The sequence below is a fragment of the Anomaloglossus baeobatrachus genome, chromosome 4 (genome assembly GCF_048569485.1).
Source record: "Anomaloglossus baeobatrachus isolate aAnoBae1 chromosome 4, aAnoBae1.hap1, whole genome shotgun sequence".
In the NCBI taxonomy this organism is placed as follows: Eukaryota; Metazoa; Chordata; class Amphibia; order Anura; family Aromobatidae; genus Anomaloglossus; species Anomaloglossus baeobatrachus.
The window spans coordinates 162,395,851-162,418,649 of NC_134356.1; the positions used below are offsets into that span (position 1 = coordinate 162,395,851).

General features: G+C 48.0%; 1 protein-coding gene across 1 annotated transcript in view; it reads left to right on the plus strand.

The window, feature by feature from the left end:
* SLC4A9 (solute carrier family 4 member 9) overlaps positions 1–22,799 on the plus strand; it is an 890,846-nt gene that overhangs the window by 181,119 nt on the left and 686,928 nt on the right. The window contains exon 5 of the mRNA XM_075344573.1: positions 22,552–22,709. Coding sequence (XP_075200688.1) covers positions 22,552–22,709 — 158 coding nt within the window. The remainder of the gene's footprint in view (positions 1–22,551; positions 22,710–22,799) is intronic.

Consider the following 22,799-nt stretch of genomic DNA (forward strand, 5'->3'; position numbering starts at 1 on the left):
AATGGCTTAGTAACAATGAGCTTGAGTGTGCAATGCAGTGGTGCTGCAAATATCTTTGCACCAGTGGGACAATAATGAAGTCCAACAGCCACTTTTAGGATGCCACTAAGTTTCCTCAGTATTTGCTAGTATAATAGCTTAGTAAAAATGAGTTTGAGTGTGCAATGCAGTGGTGCTGCAAATATCTTTGCACCAGTGGGACAATAATGAAGTCCAACAGCCACTTTTAGGATGCATCTTAGTTTCCTCAGTGTTTGCTAGTATAATAGCTTAGTAAAAATGAGTTTGAGTGTGCAATGCAGTGGTGCTGCAAATAGCTTTGCACCAGTGGGACAATAATGAAGTCCAACAGCCACTTTTAGGATGCCACTAAGTTTCCTCAGTGTTTGCTAGTATAATGGCTTAGTAACAATGAGCTTGAGTGTGCAATGCAGAGGTGCTGCAAACAGATTTGCACTAGTGGGACACTAATGAAAGTCCAACAGCCACTTTTAGGATGACACTAACTTTCCTCAGTGTTTGCTAGAATAATGGCTTAGTAACAATGAGTTGGAGTGTGCAATGCAGTGGTGCTGCAAATAGCTTTGCACCAGTGGGACAAAAATGAAGTCCAACAGCCACTTTTAGGATGCCACTAAGTTTCCTCAGTGTTTGCTAGTATAAGGGCTTAGTAACAATGAGCTTGAGTGTGCAATGCAGAGGTGCTGCAAATAGATTTGCACTAATGAGACACTAATGGAAGTCCAACAGCCACTTTTAGGATGCCACTAAGTTTACTCAGTGTTTGCTAGTATAATGGCTTAGTAACAATGAGGTTGAGTGTGCAATGCAGTGGTGCTGCAAATAGATTTGCACCAGTGGAACAATAATGAAGTCCAACAGCCACTTTTAGAATGCCAATAAGTTTCCTCAGTGTTTGCTAGTATAATAGCTTAGTAAAAGTAAGTTTGAGTGTGCAATGCAGTGGTGCTGCAAATAGCTTTGCACCAGTGGGACAAAAATGAAGTCAAACAGCCACTTTTAGGATGCCACCAAGTTTCCCCAGTGTTTGCTAGTATAATAGCTTAGTTAAAAATTAGTTTGAGTGTGCAATGCAGTGGTGCTGCACATAGCTTTGCACCAGTGGGACAATAATGAAGTCCAACAGCCACTTTTAGGATGCCATTAATTTCCTTAGTGTTTGCTAGTATAATGGCTTAGTAACAATGAGCTTGAGTGTGCAATGCAGAGGTGCTGCAAATAGATTTGCACTAGTGGGACACTAATGGAAGTCCAACAGCCACTTTTAGGATGACACTAAGTTTACTCAGTGTTTGCTAGTATAATGGCTTAGTAACAATGAGTTTTAGTGTGCAATGCAGTGGTGCGGCAAATAGCTTTGCACCAGTGGGACAATAATGAAGTCCAGCACCCACTTTTAGGATGCCACTAAGTTTACTCAATGTTTCTAGTATAATGGCTTAGTAACAATGAGCTTGAGTGTGCAATGCAGAGGTGCTGCAAATAGATTTGCACTAGTGGGACACTAATGGAAGTCCAACAGCCACTTTTAGGATGCCACTAAGTTTCCTCAGTGTTTGCTAGTGTAATGGCTTAGTAACAATGAGTTTGAGTGTGCAATGCAGTGGTGCTGCAAGTAGCTTTGCACCAGTGGGACAATAATGAAGTCCAACAGCCACTTTTAGGATGCCACTAAGTTTCCTCAGTGTTTGCTAGTATAATAGCTTAGTAAAAATGAGTTTGAGTGTGCAATGCAGTGGTGCTGCAAATATCTTTGCACCAGTGGGACAATAATGAAGTCCAACAGCCACTTTTAGGATGCCACTAAGTTTCCTCAGTGTTTGCTAGTATAATAGCTTAGTAAAAATGAGTTTGGGTGTGCAATACAGTGGTGCTGCAAATAGCTCTGCACCAGTGGGACAATAATGAAGTCCAACAGCCACTTTTAGGATGCCACAAAGTTTCATCAGTGTTTGCTAGTATAATAGCTTAGTAAAAATGAGTTTGAGTGTGCAATGCAGTTGTGCTGCAAGTATCTTTGCACCAGTGGGACAATATTGAAGTGCAACAGCCACTTTTAGGATGCCACTAAGTTTCCTCAGTGTTTGCTAGTATAACAGCTTAGTAAAAATGAGTTTGACTGTGCAATACAGTGGTGCTGCAAATATCTTTGCACCAGTGGGACAAAAATGAAGTCCAACAGCTAATTTTAGGATGCCACTAAGTTTTCTCAGTGTTTGCTAGTATAAAAGCTTAGTAAAAATGAGTTTGAGTGTGCAATGCAGTGGTGCTGCAAATATCTTTGCACCAGTGGGACAATAATGAAGTCCAACAACCACTTTTAGGATGCCACTAAGTTTCCTCAGTGTTTGCTAGTATAATAGCTTAGTAAAAATGAGTTTGAGTGTGCAATGCAGTGGTGCTGCAAATATCTTTGCACCTGTGGGACAATAATGAAGTCCAACAGCCACTTTTAGGATGCCACTAAGTTTCCTCAGTGTTTGCTAGTATAATATCTTAGTAAAAATGAGTTTGAGTGTGCAAAGCAGTGGTGCTTCAAATAGCTTTGCACCAGTGGAACAATAATGAAGTCCAACAGCCACTTTTAGGATGCCACTAAGTTTACTCAGTGTTTGCTAGTATAAGGGCTTAGTAACAATGAGCTTGAGTGTGCAATGCAGAGGTGCTGCAAATAGATTTGCACTAATGAGACACTAATGGAAGTCCAACAGCCACTTTTAGGATGCCACTAAGTTTACTCAGTGTTTGCTAGTATAATGGCTTAGTAAGAATGAGCTTGAGTGTGCAATGCAGTGGTGCTGCAAATAGCTTTGCACCAGTGGGACAATAATGAAGTCAAACAGCCACTTTTAGGATGCCACCAAGTTTCCTCAGTGTTTGCTAGTATAATAGCTTAGTAAAAATAAGTTTGAGTGTGCAATGCAGTGGTGCTGCAAATAGCTTTGCACCAGTGGGACAATAATGAAGTCCAACAGCCACTTTTAGGATGCCACAAAGTTTCCTCAGTGTTTGCTAGTATAATAGCTTAGTAAAAATGAGTTTGAGTGTGCAATGCAGTGGTGCTGCAAATATCTTTGCACCAGTGGGATAATAATGAAGTCCAACAGCCACTTTTAGGATGCCACTAAGTTTCCTCAGTATTTGCTAGTATAATAGGTTAGTAAAAATGAGTTTGAGTGTGCAATGCAGTGGTGCTGCAAATATCTTTGCACCAGTGGGACAATAATGAAGTCCAACAGCCACTTTTAGGATGCATCTAAGTTTCCTCAGTGTTTGCTAGTATAATAGCTTAGTAAAAATGAGTTTGAGTGTGCAATGCAGTGGTGCTGCAAATAGCTTTGCACCAGTGGGACAATAATGAAGTCCAACAGCCACTTTTAGGATGCCACTAAGTTTCCTCAGTGTTTGCTAGTATAATGGCTTAGTAACAATGAGCTTGAGTGTGCAATGCAGAGGTGCTGCAAACAGATTTGCACTAGTGGGACACTAATGAAAGTCCAACAGCCACTTTTAGGATGACACTAACTTTCCTCAGTGTTTGCTAGAATAATGGCTTAGTAACAATGAGCTTCAGTGTGCAATGCAGTGGTGCTGCAAATAGCTTTGCACCAGTGGGACAAAAATGAAGTCCAACAGCCACTTTTAGGATGCCACTAAGTTTCCTCAGTGTTTGCTAGTATAAGGGCTTAGTAACAGTGATCTTGAGTGTGCAATGCAGAGGTGCTGCAAATAGATTTGCACTAATGAGACACTAATGGAAGTCCAACAGCCACTTTTAGGATGCCACTAAGTTTACTCAGTGTTTGCTAGTATAATGGCTTAGTAACAATGAGCTTGAGTGTGCAATGCAGTGGTGCTGCAAATAGATTTGCACCAGTGGATCAATATTGAAGTACAACAGCCACTTTTAGAATGCCAATAAGTTTCCTCAGTGTTTGCTAGTATAATAGCTTAGTAAAAGTAAGTTTGAGTGTGCAATGCAGTGGTGCTGCAAATAGCTTTGCACCAGTGAGACAAAAATGAAGTCAAACAGCCACTTTTAGGATGCCACCAAGTTTCCCCAGTGTTTGCTAGTATATTAGCTTAGTAAAAATGAGTTTGAGTGTGCAATGCAGTGGTGCTGCAAATAGCTTTGCACCAGTGGGACAATAATGAAGTCCAACAGCCACTTTTAGGATGCCACTAAGTTTCCTCAGTGTTTGATAGTATAATGGCTTAGTAACAATGAGCTTGTGTGTGCAATGCAGAGGTGCTGCAAACAGATTTGCACTAGTGGGGCACTAATGAAAGTCCAACAGCCACTTTTAGGATGACACTAACTTTCCTCAGTGTTTGCTAGAATAATGGCTTAGTAACAATGAGTTTGAGTGTGCAATGCAGTGGTGCTGCAAATAGCTTTGCACCAGTGGGACAAAAATGAAGTCCAACAGCCACTTTTAGGATGCCACTAAGTTTCCTCAGTGTTTTCTAGTATAATGGCTTAGTAACAATGAGCTTGAGTGTGCAATGCAGAGGTGCTGCAAATAGATTTGCACTAGTGGGACACGAATGGAAGTCCAACAGCCACTTTTAGGATGCCACTAAGTTTACTCAGTGTTTGCTAGTATAATGGCTTAGTAACAATGAGCTTGATTGTGCAATGCAGAGGTGCTGCAAATAGATTTGCACTAGTGGGACACTAATGGAAGTCCAACAGCCACTTTTAGGATGCCACTAAGTTTCCTCAGTGTTTGCTAGTGTAATAGCTTAGTAAAAATGAGTTTGAGTGTGCAATGCAGTGGTGCTGCAAATAGCTTTGCACCAGTGGGACAATAATGAAGTCAAACAGCCACTTTTAGGAATGCACTAAGTTTCCTCAGTGTTTGCTAGTATAATAGCTTAGTAAAAATGAGTTTGAGTGTGCAATGCAGTGGTGCTGCAAATATCTTTGCATCAGTGGGACAATAATGAACTCAAACAGCCACTTTTAGGATGCCACTAAGTTTCCTCAGTGTTTGCTAGTATAATGGCTTAGTAAAAATGAGTTTTAGTGTGCAATGCAGTGGTGCGGCAAATAGCTTTGCACCAGTGGGACAATAATGAAGTCCAACAGCCACTTTTAGGATGCCACTAAGTTTACTCAGTGTTTGCTAGTATAATGGCTTAGTAACAATGAGCTTCAGTGTGCAATGCAGAGGTGCTGCAAATAAATTTGCACTAGTGGGACACTAATGGAATTCCAACTGCCACATTTAGGATGCCACTAAGTTTACTCAGTGTTTGCTAGTATAATGGCTTAGTAACAATGAGCTTGAGTGTGCAATGCAGTGGTGCTGCAAATAACTTTGCACCAGTGGGACAATAATGAAGTCCAACAGCCACTTTTAGAATGCCAATAAGTTTACTCAGTGTTTGCTAGTATAATGGCTTAGTAACAATGAGTTTGAGTGTGCAATGCAGTGGTGCTGCAAATAGCTTTGCACCAGTGGGACAATAATGAAGTCCAACAGCCACTTTTAGGAGGCCACTAAGTTTACTCAGTGTTTTCTAGTATAATGGCTTAGTAACAATGAGCTTGAGTGTGCAATGCAGAGGTGCTGCAAATAGATTTGCACTAGTGGGACACTAATGGAAGTCCAACAGCCACTTTTAGGATGCCACTAAGTTTCCTCAGTGTTTGCTAGTGTAATGGCTTAGTAACAATGACTTTGAGTGTGCAATGCAGTGGTGCTGCAAGTAGCTTTGCACCAGTGGGACAATAATGAAGTCCAACAGCCACTTTTAGGATGCCACTAAGTTTACTCAGTGTTTGCTAGTATAATAGCTTAGTAAAAATGAGTTTGAGTGTGCAATGCAGTGGTGCTGCAAATATCTTTGCATCAGTGGGACAATAATGAAGTCAAACAGCCACTTTTAGATTGCCAATAGGTTTTCTCAGTGTTTGCTAGTATAATGGCTTAGTAAAAATGAGTTTTAGTGTGCAATGCAGTGGTGCTGCAAATAGCTTTGCACCAGTTGGACAATAATGAAGTCCAACAGCCACTTTTAGGATGCCACTAAGTTTACTCAGTGTTTGCTAGTATAATGGCTTAGTAACAATGAGCTTGAGTGTGCAATGCAGAGGTGCTGCAAATAGATTTGCACTAGTGGGACACTATTGGATGTCCAACAGCCACTTTTAGGATGACACTAAGTTTACTCAGTGTTTGCTAGTATAATGGCTTAGTAACAATGAGCTTGAGTGTGCAATGCAGAGGTGCTGCAAATAGATTTGCACTAGTGGGACACTAATGGAAGTCCAACAGCCACTTTTAGGATGCCACTAAGTTTACTCAGTGTTTGCTAGTATAATGGCTTAGTAACAATGAGCTTGAGTGTGCAATGCAGAGGTGCTGCAAATAGATTTGCACTAGTGGGACACTAATGGAAGTCCAACAGCCGCTTTTAGGATGCCACTAAGTTTCCTCAGTGTTTGCTAGTGTAATGGCTTAGTAACAATGAGTTTGAGTGTGCAATGCAGTGGTGCTGCAAGTAGCTTTGCACCAGTGGGACAATAATGAAGTCCAACAGCCACTTTTAGGATGCCACTAAGTTTACTCAGTGTTTGCTAGTATATTGGCTTAGTAACAATGACCTTGCTTGTGCAATGCAGAGGTGCTGCAAATAGATTTGCACTAGTGGGACACTATTGGATGTCCAACAGCCACTTTTAGGATGACACTAAAGGTCCAGTCACACTAAGCAACTTACCAGCGATCCCAACAACGATAGGGATCGCTGGTAAGTTGCTAAAAGGTTGCTGGTGAGATGTCACACTGCGACGCTCCAGCGATCCCACCAGCAACCTGACCTGGCTGGGATCGCTGGAGTGTGGCTACATGAGTTGCTGGTGAGCTCACCAGCAACCAGTGACCAGCCCCCAGCGCCGCGTGGAAGATGCTGCGCTTGGTAACTAAGGTAAATATCGGGTAACCAACCCGATATTTACCTTGGTTACCACCGCACGGAGCTACACGTGCAGAGAGCAGGGAGCAGCGCACACTGAGCGCTGGCTCCCTGCTCTCCTACAGCACACATCGGGTTAATTAACCCGATGTGTGCTGCAGCTACATGTGCACAGAGCAGCGCACACTGAGCGCTGGCTCCTTGCTCTCCTAGTTACAGCACACATCGGGTTAATTAACCCGATGTGTGCTGCAGCTACATGTGCACAGAGCAGGAGCCGGCAGCACAGGCAGTGAGAGCGGCGGAGGCTGGTATCAAAGGTAAATATCGGGTGACCAAGGACAGGGCTTCTTGGTTACCCGATGTTTACATTGGTCACCAGCCTCCGCAGAAGCCGGCTCCTGCTGCCTGCACATTTAGTTGTTGCTGTCTCGCTGTCACACACAGCGATCTGTGCTTCACAGCGGGACAGCAACAACTAAAAAATGGCCCAGGACATTCAGCAACAACCAACGACCTCACAGCAGGGGCCAGGTTGTTGCTGGATGTCACACACAGCAACATCGCTAGCAACGTCACAAAAGTTGTTCGTTAGCAGCGATGTTGCTAGCGATGTTGCTTAGTGTGACGGGGCCTTTAGTTTACTCAGTGTTTGCTAGTATAATGGCTTAGTAACAATGACCTTGAGTGTGCAATGCAGTGGTGCTGCAAATATCTTTGCATCAGTGGGACAATAATGAAGTCAAACAGCCACTTTTAGAATGCCAATAAGTTTCCTCAGTGTTTGCTAGTATAATAGCTTAGTAAAAATGAGTTTGAGTGTGCAATGCAGTGGTGCTGCAAATATCTTTGCACCAGTGGGACAATAATGAAGTCCAACAGCCACTTTTAGGATGCCACTAAGTTTCCTCAGTGTTTGCTAGTATAATGGCTTAGTAAAAATGAGTTTTAGTGTGCAATGCAGTGGTGCGGCAAATAGCTTTGCACCAGTGGGACAATAATGAAGTCCAACAGCCACTTTTAGGATGCCACTAAGTTTACTCAGTGTTTGCTAGTATAATGGCTTAGTAACAATGAGCTTCAGTGTGCAATGCAGAGGTGCTGCAAATAGATTTGCACTAGTGGGACACTAATGGAATTTCAACTGCCACATTTAGGATGCCACTAAGTTTACTCAGTGTTTGCTAGTATAATGGCTTAGTAACAATGAGCTTGAGTGTGCAATGCAGTGATGCTGCAAATAACTTTGCACCAGTGGGACAATAATGAAGTCAAACAGCCACTTTTAGGATGCCACTAAGTTTACTCAGTGTTTTCTAGTATAATGGCTTAGTAACAATGAGCTTGAGTGTGCAATGCAGAGGTGCTGCAAATAGATTTGCACTAGTGGGACACTAATGGAAGTCCAACAGCCACTTTTAGGATGCCACTAAGTTTCCTCAGTGTTTGCTAGTGTAATGGCTTAGTAACAATGACTTTGAGTGTGCAATGCAGTGGTGCTGCAAATATCTTTGCACCAGTGGGACAATAATGAAGTCCAACAGCCACTTTTAGGATGCCACTAAGTTTACTCAGTGTTTGCTAGTATAAGGGCTTAGTAACAATGAGCTTGAGTGTGCAATGCAGAGGTGCTGCAAATAGATTTGCACTAGTGGGACACTTATGGAAGTCCAACAGCCACTTTTAGGATGCCACTAAGTTTACTGTACCCCGTCATTGCGTAGTTCCGGGAGTACTCCACAGTACTCCATCGGCAACTACTCTTCTGTGTACCAGGTTACCGTTAACCTGAGTCAGGACGTCGCTTAACTTCCACCTTCACTCTTTTCTTGCTACTGTCCGACTCTGACTACTCTCCACAGTCTGCCCCTCCCACGTGGTCAACTAGTGGACTGATCTGGCTCCACCTCTAGGCGGCTATCCTTTGGTCCGACCCTAGCTATGTACCATTGTATGGGGGATTGTTGGGGAAAAACTGGGATTACCTGGGCTTTTGGTGTTACCGGCACTGGTCTCCTGGGGCCCTAGGGGGTAGGGCCTTCATCCTTGTGGGGATGCAGAACCTTGTAGCACCCTAATGGCTTCATGGGCGCTACACTCCCCCTTGATTAATTCCAGCACATCCTCGGGCTGCAAGTGAAACTGGTTACACTTTTATTGTCAACATATTAAACATAACAGGTCTTCCCACGCAGGGGAGGTTCATCAATTAAACTTTTCATTAACTGGAGTACCCCTCCCTGCACCCACGACTCAAAGATTCTGGTCCCAGAACCCTCTAAGGAGGCAGGTCACCGATTCCATTAGTGACCAGGTCTGGACCATCTCTGTCCCGGACCTTTCCTGCACCCAGCCTTTCCTTGGTGGTGGTGCTTAACAGGGTCCACTGGTGGTACTATGGTGATGCTCAACTGGTGCAACTTTTTACAGGTTAAGAGTTTTGGGCTACTGCAAGTTCTGCATCCTGGGGTCCATTTTCTTTTAAAACATTAACTGGTAAATAGGGATGAGCGAGCATGCTCGCCACTACTCGGTACTTTACCGAGCAAAAGATGGAAAACCAACATAGTGAAGGTTGTGAGAAGGAGTAATAAAGATGGAGTCCCTAAGTGTGTCTGTGTATTTATTTCTAATAAAGTATTGTTTCTCTATGTGGTGTCTTTTTTTAACCCATTATTGGAGATTCTTAATGGTCGGGTCAAACTTGGCCTGACATTAAAAATCTCGGGCTTAATACCAGCTGGTAAAACAAAGCTGATATTAACCCCTTATTTATTAGCGTGCCACCCATCACCAGGGCCACTGGATGAGTTGGATACAGCTCCAGAAGATGGCGCTTCTATGAAATTGTCATTTTCTGGGGTGGCTGCGGACTGCAATTCGCAGCGGGGGGGCCCAGAAAGCTTGTGCCACCCTGCTGTGCGGATTCCAATCCCCAGCTGCCTAGTTGTACCTGGCTGGACACAAAAATTGGGCGAAGTCCATGTAATTTTTTTTAATTATTTTATGAAATTCATGAAATAATTAAAAAAAGGGCTTTGCTATATTTTTGGTTCCAGCTGGGTACAAATAGGCAGCTGGGGGCAGCCCGTACCTGCCTGCCGTACCTGACTAGCATACAAAAATATGGCGAAACCCACGTCATTTTTTTTTTTTTTACTTTTTTGGAGAAAAAAACTTAAAAAAAGGACTTCCCCAGATTTTCCATTGCCAGTGAAGATAACACCAAGCAGTGGGGGTTAGCAGCCAGTAGCTGCTTGGGTTACCCTTAGCTAGCAAAAATAAATGTAGTGGGAGCCCACGCATTTTTTTTTTACCCCTAACCGTTGGGTTGGGGTTATGTGTTTGGTTTTTTTTCTTTTATTTTGTAATGATTTAAAAAAGAAAAAATAAAAAAAAAAATCGACATGGTTTTGCCATATTTTTGTATGTCAGCCAGGTACATCAGGCAGGTACGAGTTGTTCCAAACCCCCAGCTGCTTATTTGTACCCAGCTCGGAATCAAAAATATAGGGAAGCCCTTTTTTTATTTTTAATTATTTCATGAATTTCATGAAATAATAAAAAAAAAAACGATGTGAGCTTCGCCCAATTTTTGTGTCCAGCCAGGTACAACTAGGCAGCTGGGGATTGGAAACCGCAGCGCAGGTTGGCCTAAGCTATCTGGGTCCCCCCTGCTGCGAATTGCTGTCCGCAGTCACCCCAGAAAATGGCGCGTTCAGAGAATCGCCATCTTCTTGCGCTGTGGCCAATTTTTCCAGCGGCCCTTGTGCCGGGTGGCTTGCTGGGTAATAATAGGGTTAGGGCTAGCTGTGTATTATCAGATGGCCCTAAGCCCAAAATTCATGGTGTCACGCCAATATTAGACATGGCAACCATGAATTTCTAGTAAAGATATAAAAAACACAACAAAGAAAAATATTTTTATTAGAAATAAAACACAACACAATTAGTGACTCCATGTTTATTAAACTAAAGAACCCCCCTCTACCGTAGTCCTGGGTCGAGGGTCCCGCAATGTCCAATCCGGGTCCAATATCTGATCGGTTTACAGAAAGGAAGGCAAAGCGATCAGATGATGTGTCAGGTTCAAGGACCTGAATCACATGACACATTAGCTGATTGTGTAAACAGCTTATAAACAATCAGCTGATGCATCAGTAGAAAAAAAACAACTATACACCTCTGTGCTGACTCCCGTCCGATCGCTCCAGGACTTGCCGGTAATCAACTGATCATTTAAACCGGCTGGGCAATAAAAAGCCGGCTTTTCACTGCTGGACTTAAACGATCAGATGAGGCTGTCAGGTGACCGCATCAGCAGATCACCGGCAGGTCCTGGAGCAATCAGACTTGCCCCGGGAGTCTGCAGACAGGTGATGATATTTTTTTCTTCTTAAACTGTTCACTTTTGATTTCACTTAGTAGCGAATGTACAGGAGAGACAAGCTGCCGCACATACACTACAAAGCGAAAGTGCATGTCACACAGGTCACATGGGAGGAGGAACACAGGATTCTTTTTCCCCCTAATACTCAGACAACATTGCTCACAGCAGTGACCTGGGAGGCAGAAATGCTTACAGTGGTCTTCCCCATGCTGCTCCCTTGTCATTTGAGCACTGTTGTTATACATTTGAGCTTTCTCCAGACCGCCGCTGGTGCCGCTGGAAAAATGCTTGAATTTCCCATAGGCTAAAATAGGGCTCGGTGCTCGGGTCGAGCACCCGAGCATTTCAAAATGCTCAACCCGATGATCAAGCACTCAAGCATTTTACTGGTCGCTCATCTCTACTGGTAAACTTTTTCAATTTTTCAGCAATTGTCCATTTTTAAGCACTTTAAATCAGGAACAGTTCAATAGTAAACAAAACAAACAAACTGGTAATATTTTGCAAGAGCTAGTTACCAGGGTGTGGGAAAGAGTCCATCTGGTTCACTTGGCCTCCTGAAAGCAGCACTTAGAGTCTGCGTGCACTGGCCCCATGCACCTGCACTTCCTCCTGGTGGCAGCTGGGGGACTGGTGCTGATGTGGGAGCGGGGGCTGGCTTTCCAGCAAGAACCTCCACATCAAGGGCGTACCAGCCCCGCTCTCCATACTGCCGGGTGTAGGCTACTTTGTCATGCACATGCAGATCCCGGTCGGGGTGTCCTCTGAGGCGATGGGGTCTCACATCCCGGTAGAAGATGAAGACTCCCTCCTTCAGGCCGGGCTCTGTGATGAAACCCCATCCCCTTTTTAGGCTGAAATGCTCCACAACACCCTGGTACATCAGGCCCCGGACGCAGTAGGTGGTGAGCCGCAGACGCTGCTTCTCCTGGAGGTCTCTGGCCTCCGCCTGTGCCTGCCTTGCCTCCCGCTGCTCTCGCTCCCGGGCCAACTGGGTGATAGCCTGGCAGCCTCCAAGGGTGTCCTCCTCAACCCGTGCCCACTCCCAGGTGACAACTGCTGACTTCCCACTACCTGATTCAGGGTAGCTTGCAGGGTACCCCGACAGCGACTGGGCACAGTACCTGGGGACAGTCGCCAGCATTGGTGGCGGCCTCCTCCATGGCTCCCGATGATGTTGTGACGCCCTGGGCAAGCCAGGGGTCACAGGTCATCACACCACCACACCCTACACCCCAGTTAGGAACACCCAAGCTACCAAAATCCTTGTTGCCTTCCTCCAGGGGCTGATGTTCACACCAGGGGGTGGGCCAGGCAGTTGGCTCCGCCCACCGAGGAGTTCACAGCCCTGGAGGCGGGAAGAACCAGGCAGTCAAGTGAGGGAAGTGAAAGAGTGAGGAACAAGATAGAGTTTGAACAGGAAGAAGAACAGAGTTCAGTTAGGGAGGTGAAGGAGTAAACAGTGAAAGTAGAAGTGAAGTAATAGTGAAGCTAAAGAGAGAAGCTGAAGTGACAGTAGTAAAGCCTGAAGTTGGTCCGGCTGTGTGCCCGGACAGTGACAGCAAGGTCAGCAGACGGCGGTGACAGTCTGCAGGGGGACTGCTCGGAGGTTGCTGGAAGGACCGCGGACGGGTAGTGGCCCGGCGGTCTGGAGCAGTATACGAAGAACAATCAGCACCAGGGCAGGGGCCTCTCGGATCCCGGCAAGGCTAGGAGTCGCCATAATTTGCCAAATCCGTCATTGAAGGGGACGTCTGTCTCCAAACAACCAAGTCCCGATTGAAGGCAACAGTCCGACCGTTACGGAGAGACACCGCCACCGCCAGGGCACCAGTTTCTCAGGGCCAGCGCCTGCGGGCAAAGTAGGGCTCCTCCGGCCCATATCCAAGCCGGGGAGCGGGTTACCGGTGGGAACCCATCGCTACCAATACAGAAACATTAGGTGCAGGAAAAGGGACATCACCGTCACCTACTGGGGAAAGCAAATGCAGCCATCCATGGGAACCGTCTTTCCAGCTGTGTGTTTTACCGAAAACTGTGTCAACGTCTCAGGCTGAGTAAGTACCACAGTGTCGCAAGGCACAGCGCTGCCCCCGCGTCCCTGCACCCCACCAAGCCCTGCATCACCCACCTCATCACTGGGCCCCGGGATCACCAACCCCTACCCACGGAGGGGCAACACAACAACTGGCTGCTCCATACCATCCTTCCCGGGATCCCCATACAGAGCAGCGGTGGTGTCAACAAATCACCACAACCGTGGGTGGCGTCACGGACAATAAACAATCCCCACACCCAAAAACCCTCTTTCACTCACGGGCGAGGAGCGCCGCTAGAGTCCCCGGGATCCGGCCCATCGCTCGAGCCACCGAGCAGCAGCAGGTCGCAGCAGCCGCGGCAGCCGGACCCGAGCAGCAGTTGGAGAGCGCGGCGTCCCCTCCTCCGCCCGCGACAACTTGGCGTCATGAACAGGATCTTACCGCTCTGCCGTTGAGGAGAGGTGCGCCTTGTAACCGCCGGAGGTATCCGGCTGAAAAATTTCAGAAGTCGCCATCTTTGGCGCGAAAAGTTCCTGCTCGAGCGTCTTCTCGAGTAGCAGAGGCGCGAAGGCCAAAACCCCGCCCCGATAGAGGAGGGGCCGGAAAGAAGCTAAGGGGGACGCAGATGGAGAAATGGCGGCGTCCTCGAATTATAGTGCGGGAATACCCGCCACCGGAGTACCCAAGCTCTGGGGGAAACGAGGCGGAGTAGCTTTTGAGGACTGCGGCCCGGGTGAACTCCCCGCCGGGACCGCTGCGTGGCTGGAGCGGGAGTTGGGCCGGTTCTGTGTGAAGGTGAGGGCGCAGAGCCTGCAGCAGTTGATGGACTGGAAAGCAGAGATGCGCAGGATGGTTGCCGTAGTGGGGGCCCGTGAGCAAGGGGCCGCTGACGCCGTGCCACGTCGCGACCAGTCCACCCAAACCCCAGAACCAGCCCTGATTGAGTGGGAGACGGACATCAGCGCCGCGGCCGGGGGGCCGGAGAGAATGCCGTTGATGGAAGAGGAGGTCCCAAGTGCGCTGCCTCTGCCGCCATTCCCAGCAGCTGTCAGTGGTTTGGGGTTGAACTGCCAATGGAAGGTGAACCCCATGTACCGTTCGGTCCCTGAGTGGGCCGACCCCCTGCAGTGGTAGCCGCCTCAAGGGCAGCGGATGCCCGCTGCAGCCGTCCCCGTTGGGACCACCACTGAGTGTTTGTTTGAAAAGTTTAAAAATGAAAATGATAAAAGAAGATAAAACCGAGAAGTAACCTGATTGTCTAACTGTGATTGAGAGAAAACCGGCCGTTGCCGGCAACATTGTCCCCGTGGGGACCGTTTAAAAAGTTTGCATGGAGGACTTTCCATGGACAAGTCCGTGAACTTGCAGGGCAACCACAAACGATAGTGGCTTGTAAATAAGTTGTTTTACCGTTACCGTTTCCGCATTACCGCCTCCGGAGAGGCAGGTTGGAGGGAGGGCCCTCAGCAGAGCAGGCTGGGGCCCAGCCACCACAGGAACCGGTGGCTACCCTCTGGAGGGGAAGGACAGATCCCGCTCGGGTAACTTGTGCTGGACTTGGGTCAAGAGGTGCTGCCTGGTTTTAGGGGCAGCATCAGGGCCAGGTTGCTTGGGTGGGAGAGAGCGGAAACCGTAGCCGTAAACCGTTTTGCAACGTTTAAGAAATGTGCCTCCCGTTGTGGGATGATGTTATGGTTTATATGTTACCGTTTACCTTTTATATATTTTCAGAAAATAAAACCGGTGTTGGACGGGCAGCCCGCGGACGGTTTGCATTTTGCTAAGGAGGAATGTGACGCCCTGGGCAAGCCAGGGGTCACAGGTCATCACACCACCACACCCTACACCCCAGTTAGGAACACCCAAGCTACCAAAATCCTTGTTGCCTTCCTCCAGGGGCTGATGTTCACACCAGGGGGTGGGCCAGGCGGTTGGCTCCGCCCACCGAGGAGTTCACAGCCCTGGAGGCGGGAAGAACCAGGCAGTCAAGTGAGGGAAGTGAAAGAGTGAGGAACAAGATAGAGTTTGGACAGGAAGAAGAACAGAGTTCAGTTAGGGAGGTGAAGGAGTAAACAGTGAAAGTAGAAGTGAAGTAGTAGTGAAGCTAAAGAGAGAAGCTGAAGTGACAGTAGTAAAGCCTGAAGTTGGTCCGGCTGTGTGCCCGGACAGTGAGAGCAAGGTCAGCAGACGGCGGTGACAGTCTGCAGGGGGACTGCTCGGAGGTTGCTGGAAGGACCGCGGACGGGTAGTGACCCGGCGGTCTGGAGCAGTATACGAAGAACAGTCAGCACCAGGGCAGGGGCCTCTCGGATCCCGGCAAGGCTAGGAGTCGCCATAATTTGCCAAATCCGTCAGTGAAGTGGACGTCTGTCTCCAAACAATCAAGTCCCGATTGAAGGCAACAGTCCGACCGTTACGGAGAGACACCGCCACCGCCAGGGCACCAGTTTCTCAGGGCCAGCGCCTGCGGGCAAAGTAGGGCTCCTCCGGCCCATATCCAAGCCGGGGTGCGGGTTACCGGTGGGAACCCATCGCTACCAATACAGAAACATTAGGTGTAGGAAAAGGGACATCACCGTCACCTACTGGGGAAAGCAAGTGCAGCCGTTCGTGGGAACCGTCTTTTCAGCCGTGTGTTTTACCGAAAACTGTGTCAACGTCTCAGGCTGAGTGAGTACCACAGTGCCGCAAGGCACAGCGCTGCCCCCGCGTCCCTGCACCCCACCAAGCCCTGCATCACCCACCTCATCACTGGGCCCCGGGATCACCAACCCCTACCCACGGAGGGGCAACACAACAACTGGCTGCTCCATACCATCCTTCCCGGGATCCCCATACAGAGCAGCGGTGGTGTCACAAATCACCACAACCGTGGGTGGCGTCACGGACAATAAACAATCCCCACACCCAAAAACCCCCTTTCACTCACGGGCGAGGAGCGCCGCTAGAGTCCCCGGGATCCGGCCCATCGCTCGAGCCACCGAGCAGCAGCAGGTCGCAGCAGCCGCGGCAGCCGGACCCGAGCAGCAGTGGGAGAGCGCGGCATCCCCTCCTCCGCCCGCGACAACGTCAACACCTGGGTTGCTGTGACTGGATTAGATGGTGCTTGCTCCTTCTCCAGCAGAGAAGGTGATTGGACCGCTTCTGGTCTGGCAGAGGAAGCTGGTGCCACTTTGCCCTTCTCCAGCGGAGAAGGTGATGCGACCGCTTCTGGTCTCTCTGGCTTTGGCGGTGACACGGCCTGGTCAAAGACGGATCCTGGTGTCTGGGTCGGTGTAGCCTGGTCAAGCGATGCTTAACTTTCTTGAGCCCGCATGGCTGTCACAACCTCCATCATCTCCGCCTTCCACTCCTCGACTCGCTGCAGGTCTTCCGCTCGCAGAGTCCAGCACAGCCGCTTGACCTCTGCCTCTAGCCTCTCCGCGGTCCAGGTCCCTGGTTGACCTGGGGCGCTGGCACGATCGCCTGGAGCAGACATGTTGCTGGATACAGTCCTGGAGGCATTCTGGTGCAGGGCCTCCGGGTTCCCTGCTTCCGGTTTCGTTTTACATTCCAGATACTGTCAGGGGACAGGGCTTTCTTTTCACGCCTTTTGGTCTGCTGTGGCGCAGTTATTTTTCACAGCAAAATGGCGGCGTTTTTTGAAACAATAAAGTACAGTCCATAAAACACAGTCTTTAAGACACACTTCACCCGGTTTGACCGGGTTCAGTTCAATCCTGTTCGTAATGGCAAGAAAAAGGGTTGTCGCGCCCGGGAAAATGGGGTACTCGGTCCCGGGCAATGTCTCTCTTGGGAATGTCACGGTGGTGGCCATTGCCTGGTTTTGTGCCCTGGGCCCTTTTTGTAATGGGGGTGTATTTACAGGGGATTGGAGTAATGTTCATACGTGATGCCACTTGCGGTGTTGCGGCTATAGATATGGAGCCGCCGCTGCAGAATGTCACTACTGGGGCTGGTGTTAATTGCAGACTGTATGGTAGGCCCTCCGTAAGCAGGGTCGGGCCCAGAGGATGGGTGTTGTGACGTGAGTCGGAAGAAGGTAGTCCACACAGAGGTATAGCGCAACTGGTTTTTACTCACTGTTGGTTGATGGTAATGTACCCCCTGGGGCTCAGCTGTGACCGCCGAGCTGCTCGGGTCTGTGCTCGGGTGTGTGTCGGTGGCTCGAGCGTCCCTGGACCCGGGGGGTCACGTCGCTCTGAAAAGGGGGGTTTGTTTTGGTGATCGGGTGGGTGCGCGGCCAGAGCCGCTATGGAGATTGTTCGTGACGCCACCCACGGGTCGTGGTGATTGAAGGCACCACCGCTGCTGGTGATGGTGGGGGCTCCCGGGTGGAGATGTGTTGTGGCTCAGCTAGGTGTTGACCCCTCCGTGGGTATGGGATGTGGGTCCCGGGGCCCACTGGGGGGTGATGAATGAAGCCGTAGGAGGGATGCAGGGCAGGGCGGTGCTGCGCAGCGCAATGCCTGAGGGCACTAGTGTACTTACTCTGAATGAACACTTTTGACACGTTGGTAAACCAGAAACGGGATGGTGGTCGGTGCCTGCAGCCGGCTGGGTCTTTTCCCCCTACTCAGGTTGGTGGTGTCGTCTTTCCCTGCACCCTCTTTACTGTGTGACTGCCTATGTCTCAACAACGGTAGTCCGCTCCCCGACTTATATGTGTCGGAGGAGCCATCTTGCCTGCAGGCACTGGCCCGTGGGATTGCGGTGCCTGGGCGGTGGCTTCCTATCCCCCTCGGTGGGCTGTTGCCGTCTATCAGGACTTCGGGTGGGAGTGGACCTCAAGTCCAAGCCACAATCAGTTGATTTGACTCGGTGCAGTTGCTTCTGGGCCTCGTACGGGGTCTGAGTACCCTTCTTTGGTGCTCTGGTTTTGGTTTGACTCCCCTGACAGATTTACTTCTACAGCTCTCTCCACTACCTCCTCTCCTTTCCTCTCCCTAACACAATCTGTCTCTAACTGTTTGTTTTCCCCGCCCCTCCCCATCAATCCTCTTCGCTTAACTTCCACCTTCACTCCTCTCTTGCTACTATCCGACTCTGACTACTCTCCACAGTCTGCCCCTCCCACCTGGTCAACTAGTGGACTGGTCTGGCTCCACCTCTAGGTGGCCATCCATTGGTCTGACCCTAGCTATGTACCATTGTATGGGGGATTGTTGGGGAAAAACTGGGATTACCTGGGTTTTTGGTGTTACTGGCACTGGTCTCCTGGGGCCCTAGGGGGTAGGCCCTGCATCCTTGTGGGGATGCAGAACCTTGTAGCACCCTGATGGCTTCAGTGGTGCTACAAAAATATCACTCAGCAACATTTACATTTATCAGTTCCAATAAATGAAAAACTACCGCGCTAACTGGATGAGTGGGAAAAGGGAGTGAATGGGTGGACCTAAATTTAGGTATTCAAATATGGAGACACAGCAGGGAATTGGTAAACTATAAACTGATTTATTGTATAATAATTTAAGATAAAACACAAGTTTTAAAATTATAAATAAAAACAAAACAAAAAACCTCTGCATGGAGGTATTGTGGAGAGGGTCCTGGTGAGGAACTTAGGGACAGAATGGGAGGCTTGGGACCTCTTAGGAATTCAAAATGACAGGCATGAATGCAGGTATACTGATAATAGGAATAATGAGGATCGGGGTTGAAGACAGATTACCTGGTGGTTATGAACACAATGAGGATGAAAATGTAGAATTTGTGAAAATGACAAGAGGAGGAGAGAATAACTTTTGGTGTTTCCCTTTATGTAGGAACCTGTAAACCAGGGGAATCAAACACGCGGCCCGCGGGCTGCATGCGGCCCCTCAGGCTGCTTCGTGCGGCCCCCAGGCTCGGGCCCCTGTTACTATCCAGCCGGTGCAGGGGCCGCAGCCACTGTCTGCACTTGGTTAGATCAATGTATTGCCGGCGCTGCGCTCTCAGAGTCAAGGACTCTGCGCTCTCGCGCCGGCAAAACAATCATCTGACAGAAATCACTGACAGGGGCTGCGGCCCCTGCACCGGCCGCGATAGTAACAGGGGCCCGAGCCTGGGGGCCGCACGAAGTAGAGATGAGGAGCCGAGGGAGCGCGGGACAGGGGAGAAGAATGGTGTGTGTGTTTGTGTTGTGTGTATGTGTGTGAAGGACGGCACATTAACCCCTTAGCAACCTATGACGTACTGGGTATGTCATGGCTCCCTGGTACTTAAGGACCCATGACGTACCCAGTACGTCATGGAGAGATCGCGGCCCCGGGGCCCCGGTGGCTGCGATCGCTTTGCATTGCAAATACCTTAGATTCGGGGAGGAGGGGACCTCAGGAGGGGGGGTGTCTCCTTCCCGGACCTACGAAGGCTGTGATTAGCTGAGCGGCGTTCGTCAGCCAATCACAGCCACTAATGTTTCAGCCATTGAAAACGGCTGAAAGATTGAAATCCAGCCAAGATCAGTGCAGCTGTAGCATCGATCATTGGCTGGAGCTGGGTGACCTGTGTTTCACCCGCCCCCAGCTCTGACTGGAGAGACCGGCCTTGTGACCGATCTCTCCAATCACTGTGGATCTGGGGCCGGAGACCTCTCCCCTCAGCTTCACTTCGGCGTCTGTGGAAGCTGAGAGTGATCGGTAAGTTATAGCGCCCCTGCCCCCTTTCAGCCACCGGCGCCGCCACCACTGCCCCCCCCTTATTACTACAGTGTGGGGACATTACTATAGAATAGGGACAAGGTGGGCACATTACTACAGGATGGGCACATGACTATAGGATGGGGACAAGGTGGGCACATGATTATAGAATAGGGTCAAGGTGGGCACATGACTATAGGATGGGGACAAGGTGGGGACATGACTATAGGATGGGGACAAGGTGGGCACATGACTATAGGATGGCGACAAGGTGGGCACATGATTATAGAATTGGGACAAGGTGGGCACATGATTATAGAATTGGGACAAGGTGGGGACATGACTATAGGATAGGGACAAGTTGGGCACATGACTATAGAATAGGGACAAGGTGGGCACATAACTATAGGATGGGGACAAGGTGGGCACATGACTATAGGATGGGGACAAGGTGGGCACATGACTACAGGATGAGGACAAGGTGGGCACATGATTATAGAATAGGGACAAGGTGGGCACATGATTATAGAATAGGGACAAGGTGGGCACATGACTATAGGATGGGGACAAGGTGGGCACATGACTATAGGATGGGGACAAGGTGGGCACATGACTATAGGATAGGGACAAGGTGGGCACATGTCTATAGAATAGGGACAAGGTGGGCACATTACTATAGGATGGGGACAAGGTGGGCACATGACTATAGGATGGGGACAAGGTGGGCACATGTCTATAGAATAGGGACAAGGTGGGCACATGACTATAGGATGGGGACAAGGTGGGCACATGACTATAGGATGGGGACAAGGTGGGCACATGATTATAGAATAGGGTCAAGGTGAGCACATGACTACAGGATGGGGACAAGGTGGGCACATGACTACAGGATGGGGACAAGGTGGGCACATGTCTATAGAATAGGGACAAGGTGGGCACATGACTATAGGATGGGGACAAGGTGGACACATGACTATCGGATAGGGTCAAGGTGGGCACATGACTATAGGATAGGCTCAAGGTGGGCACATGACTACAGGATGGGGACAAGGTGGGCACATGTCTATAGAATAGGGACAAGGTGGGCATATTACTAAAGACTGGGGACATTACAAGGATGGGCATAATACTATTGGATGGGGACATTACTATAGGATGGGCACACTACAGGATAGGGACATTACTACAAGGGAACAAGGATGAGAAACATTACTATAGGATAGGGACAAGGCTTGGGACAGTACTATAGGATAGGGTCATAACTACAGGATGGGGACAAGGATAGGCACATTACTATAGAATGGGACAACTATATGATGGGGACAGTACTACAGGATAGGGACATTGCTACAAGGGGACAAAGATGGGGAGCATTACTATAAGATGGGGACAAGGCTGAACACATTACTACAGGATGGGCACATTATGATAAGACAGGGACAAGGCTGGGGACATTAGTATAGGATGGGGAAAAGGCTGGGGACATTACTATAGGATGGGGAAAAGGCTGGGGTCATTACTATAGGATGGGGACAAGGATGGGGCACATTTCTGTAGGATGAGGACTAGGATGGGGCACAATACTACAAGGGGGCAAGCATGGGCACATTACAACAAGATGGGGAACATTACTAAAAGATGTTGGCCAAAATTTCTATATAGTGATAATTGTAACACTATTAGTTACAAAGAAAGGGATAAAATGTAGAAAAACAAAACAAAATATTTTTTTCACCATCACATTTTTATTTTTATATATTTAAACAAAGAATGTGCACATTTATTATAATAAACAAGTGAAAAATGTTCAAAATCAGTGATCCAAAGGTGTGTAAAAAACAATATATATAGTACCAATAAAAATGTCACTTTGTCCTGCAAAGAATGCGGCCCCCCAAATTATTTTTTTCCTCTGTGCGGCCCATACACCCAGCCGAGTTTGAGACCCCTGCTGTAAACCAAAGTAAGTAGATTAGTCTATGTTGACAGTAAGCTCCACATATCCTCATTATTCCTATTATCAGTATACAAACATTATTCTTACTTAAAAACTGTTACTAAATACAGTATGATCATTGAAAAATAATATGAACGTGAATGTGACTTTAATAGTGCATACCAAAGCTTCATGCCTAGGGTAGCTTAAGCTGTAAGATGTCCTGGATGATTTATGGGTGGAAAGGCTGAATAGACACACATTGTGCAGATAATACAGCAAAAAAATGAAACTTGGCTTTAAAGGGTTATGCCCATCTCCAAAATCATCTCATATAGTAGATGTAATAATAATAATATTAGCAAATACCTCCAAATAGAAATATAGTATAGCTCTTTTGAGTCACTATGTCGCTTACCTCATGTGCAGGACATTGCAGGACTATAGGTATCCATGGTTATGACCAAGTATACAGAGACAGAGTATATAGAGACAGTTAGTTATTGGGTTAACATCTTGGAGATGGGAATACCCATTTAACCCTTAAATTACACGATACTGTATTAATCACATGCCTCACTATTTCTGTATGTTATGTTTACTTTGATTCATATTCTTTTTCAGTTAAAAAATAAATTCAGAAAAAAGATCCCCAATGGAACAGAAGCAGCAAATATTCTTGTTGGTGAAGTGGACTATTTGAGTCAACCATTTGCTACTTTCATTCGATTAAAGGATGCAGCTGTACTTGGCACTTTGACTGAAGTTGCTCTTCCCACAAGGTAATATCTGTGGGTTCCTGAGGGCACAGCATAAAATGCTTCATGTAGACAAATAACTGAGACTAAAGGTTATCTTCTGCGCATTCTATC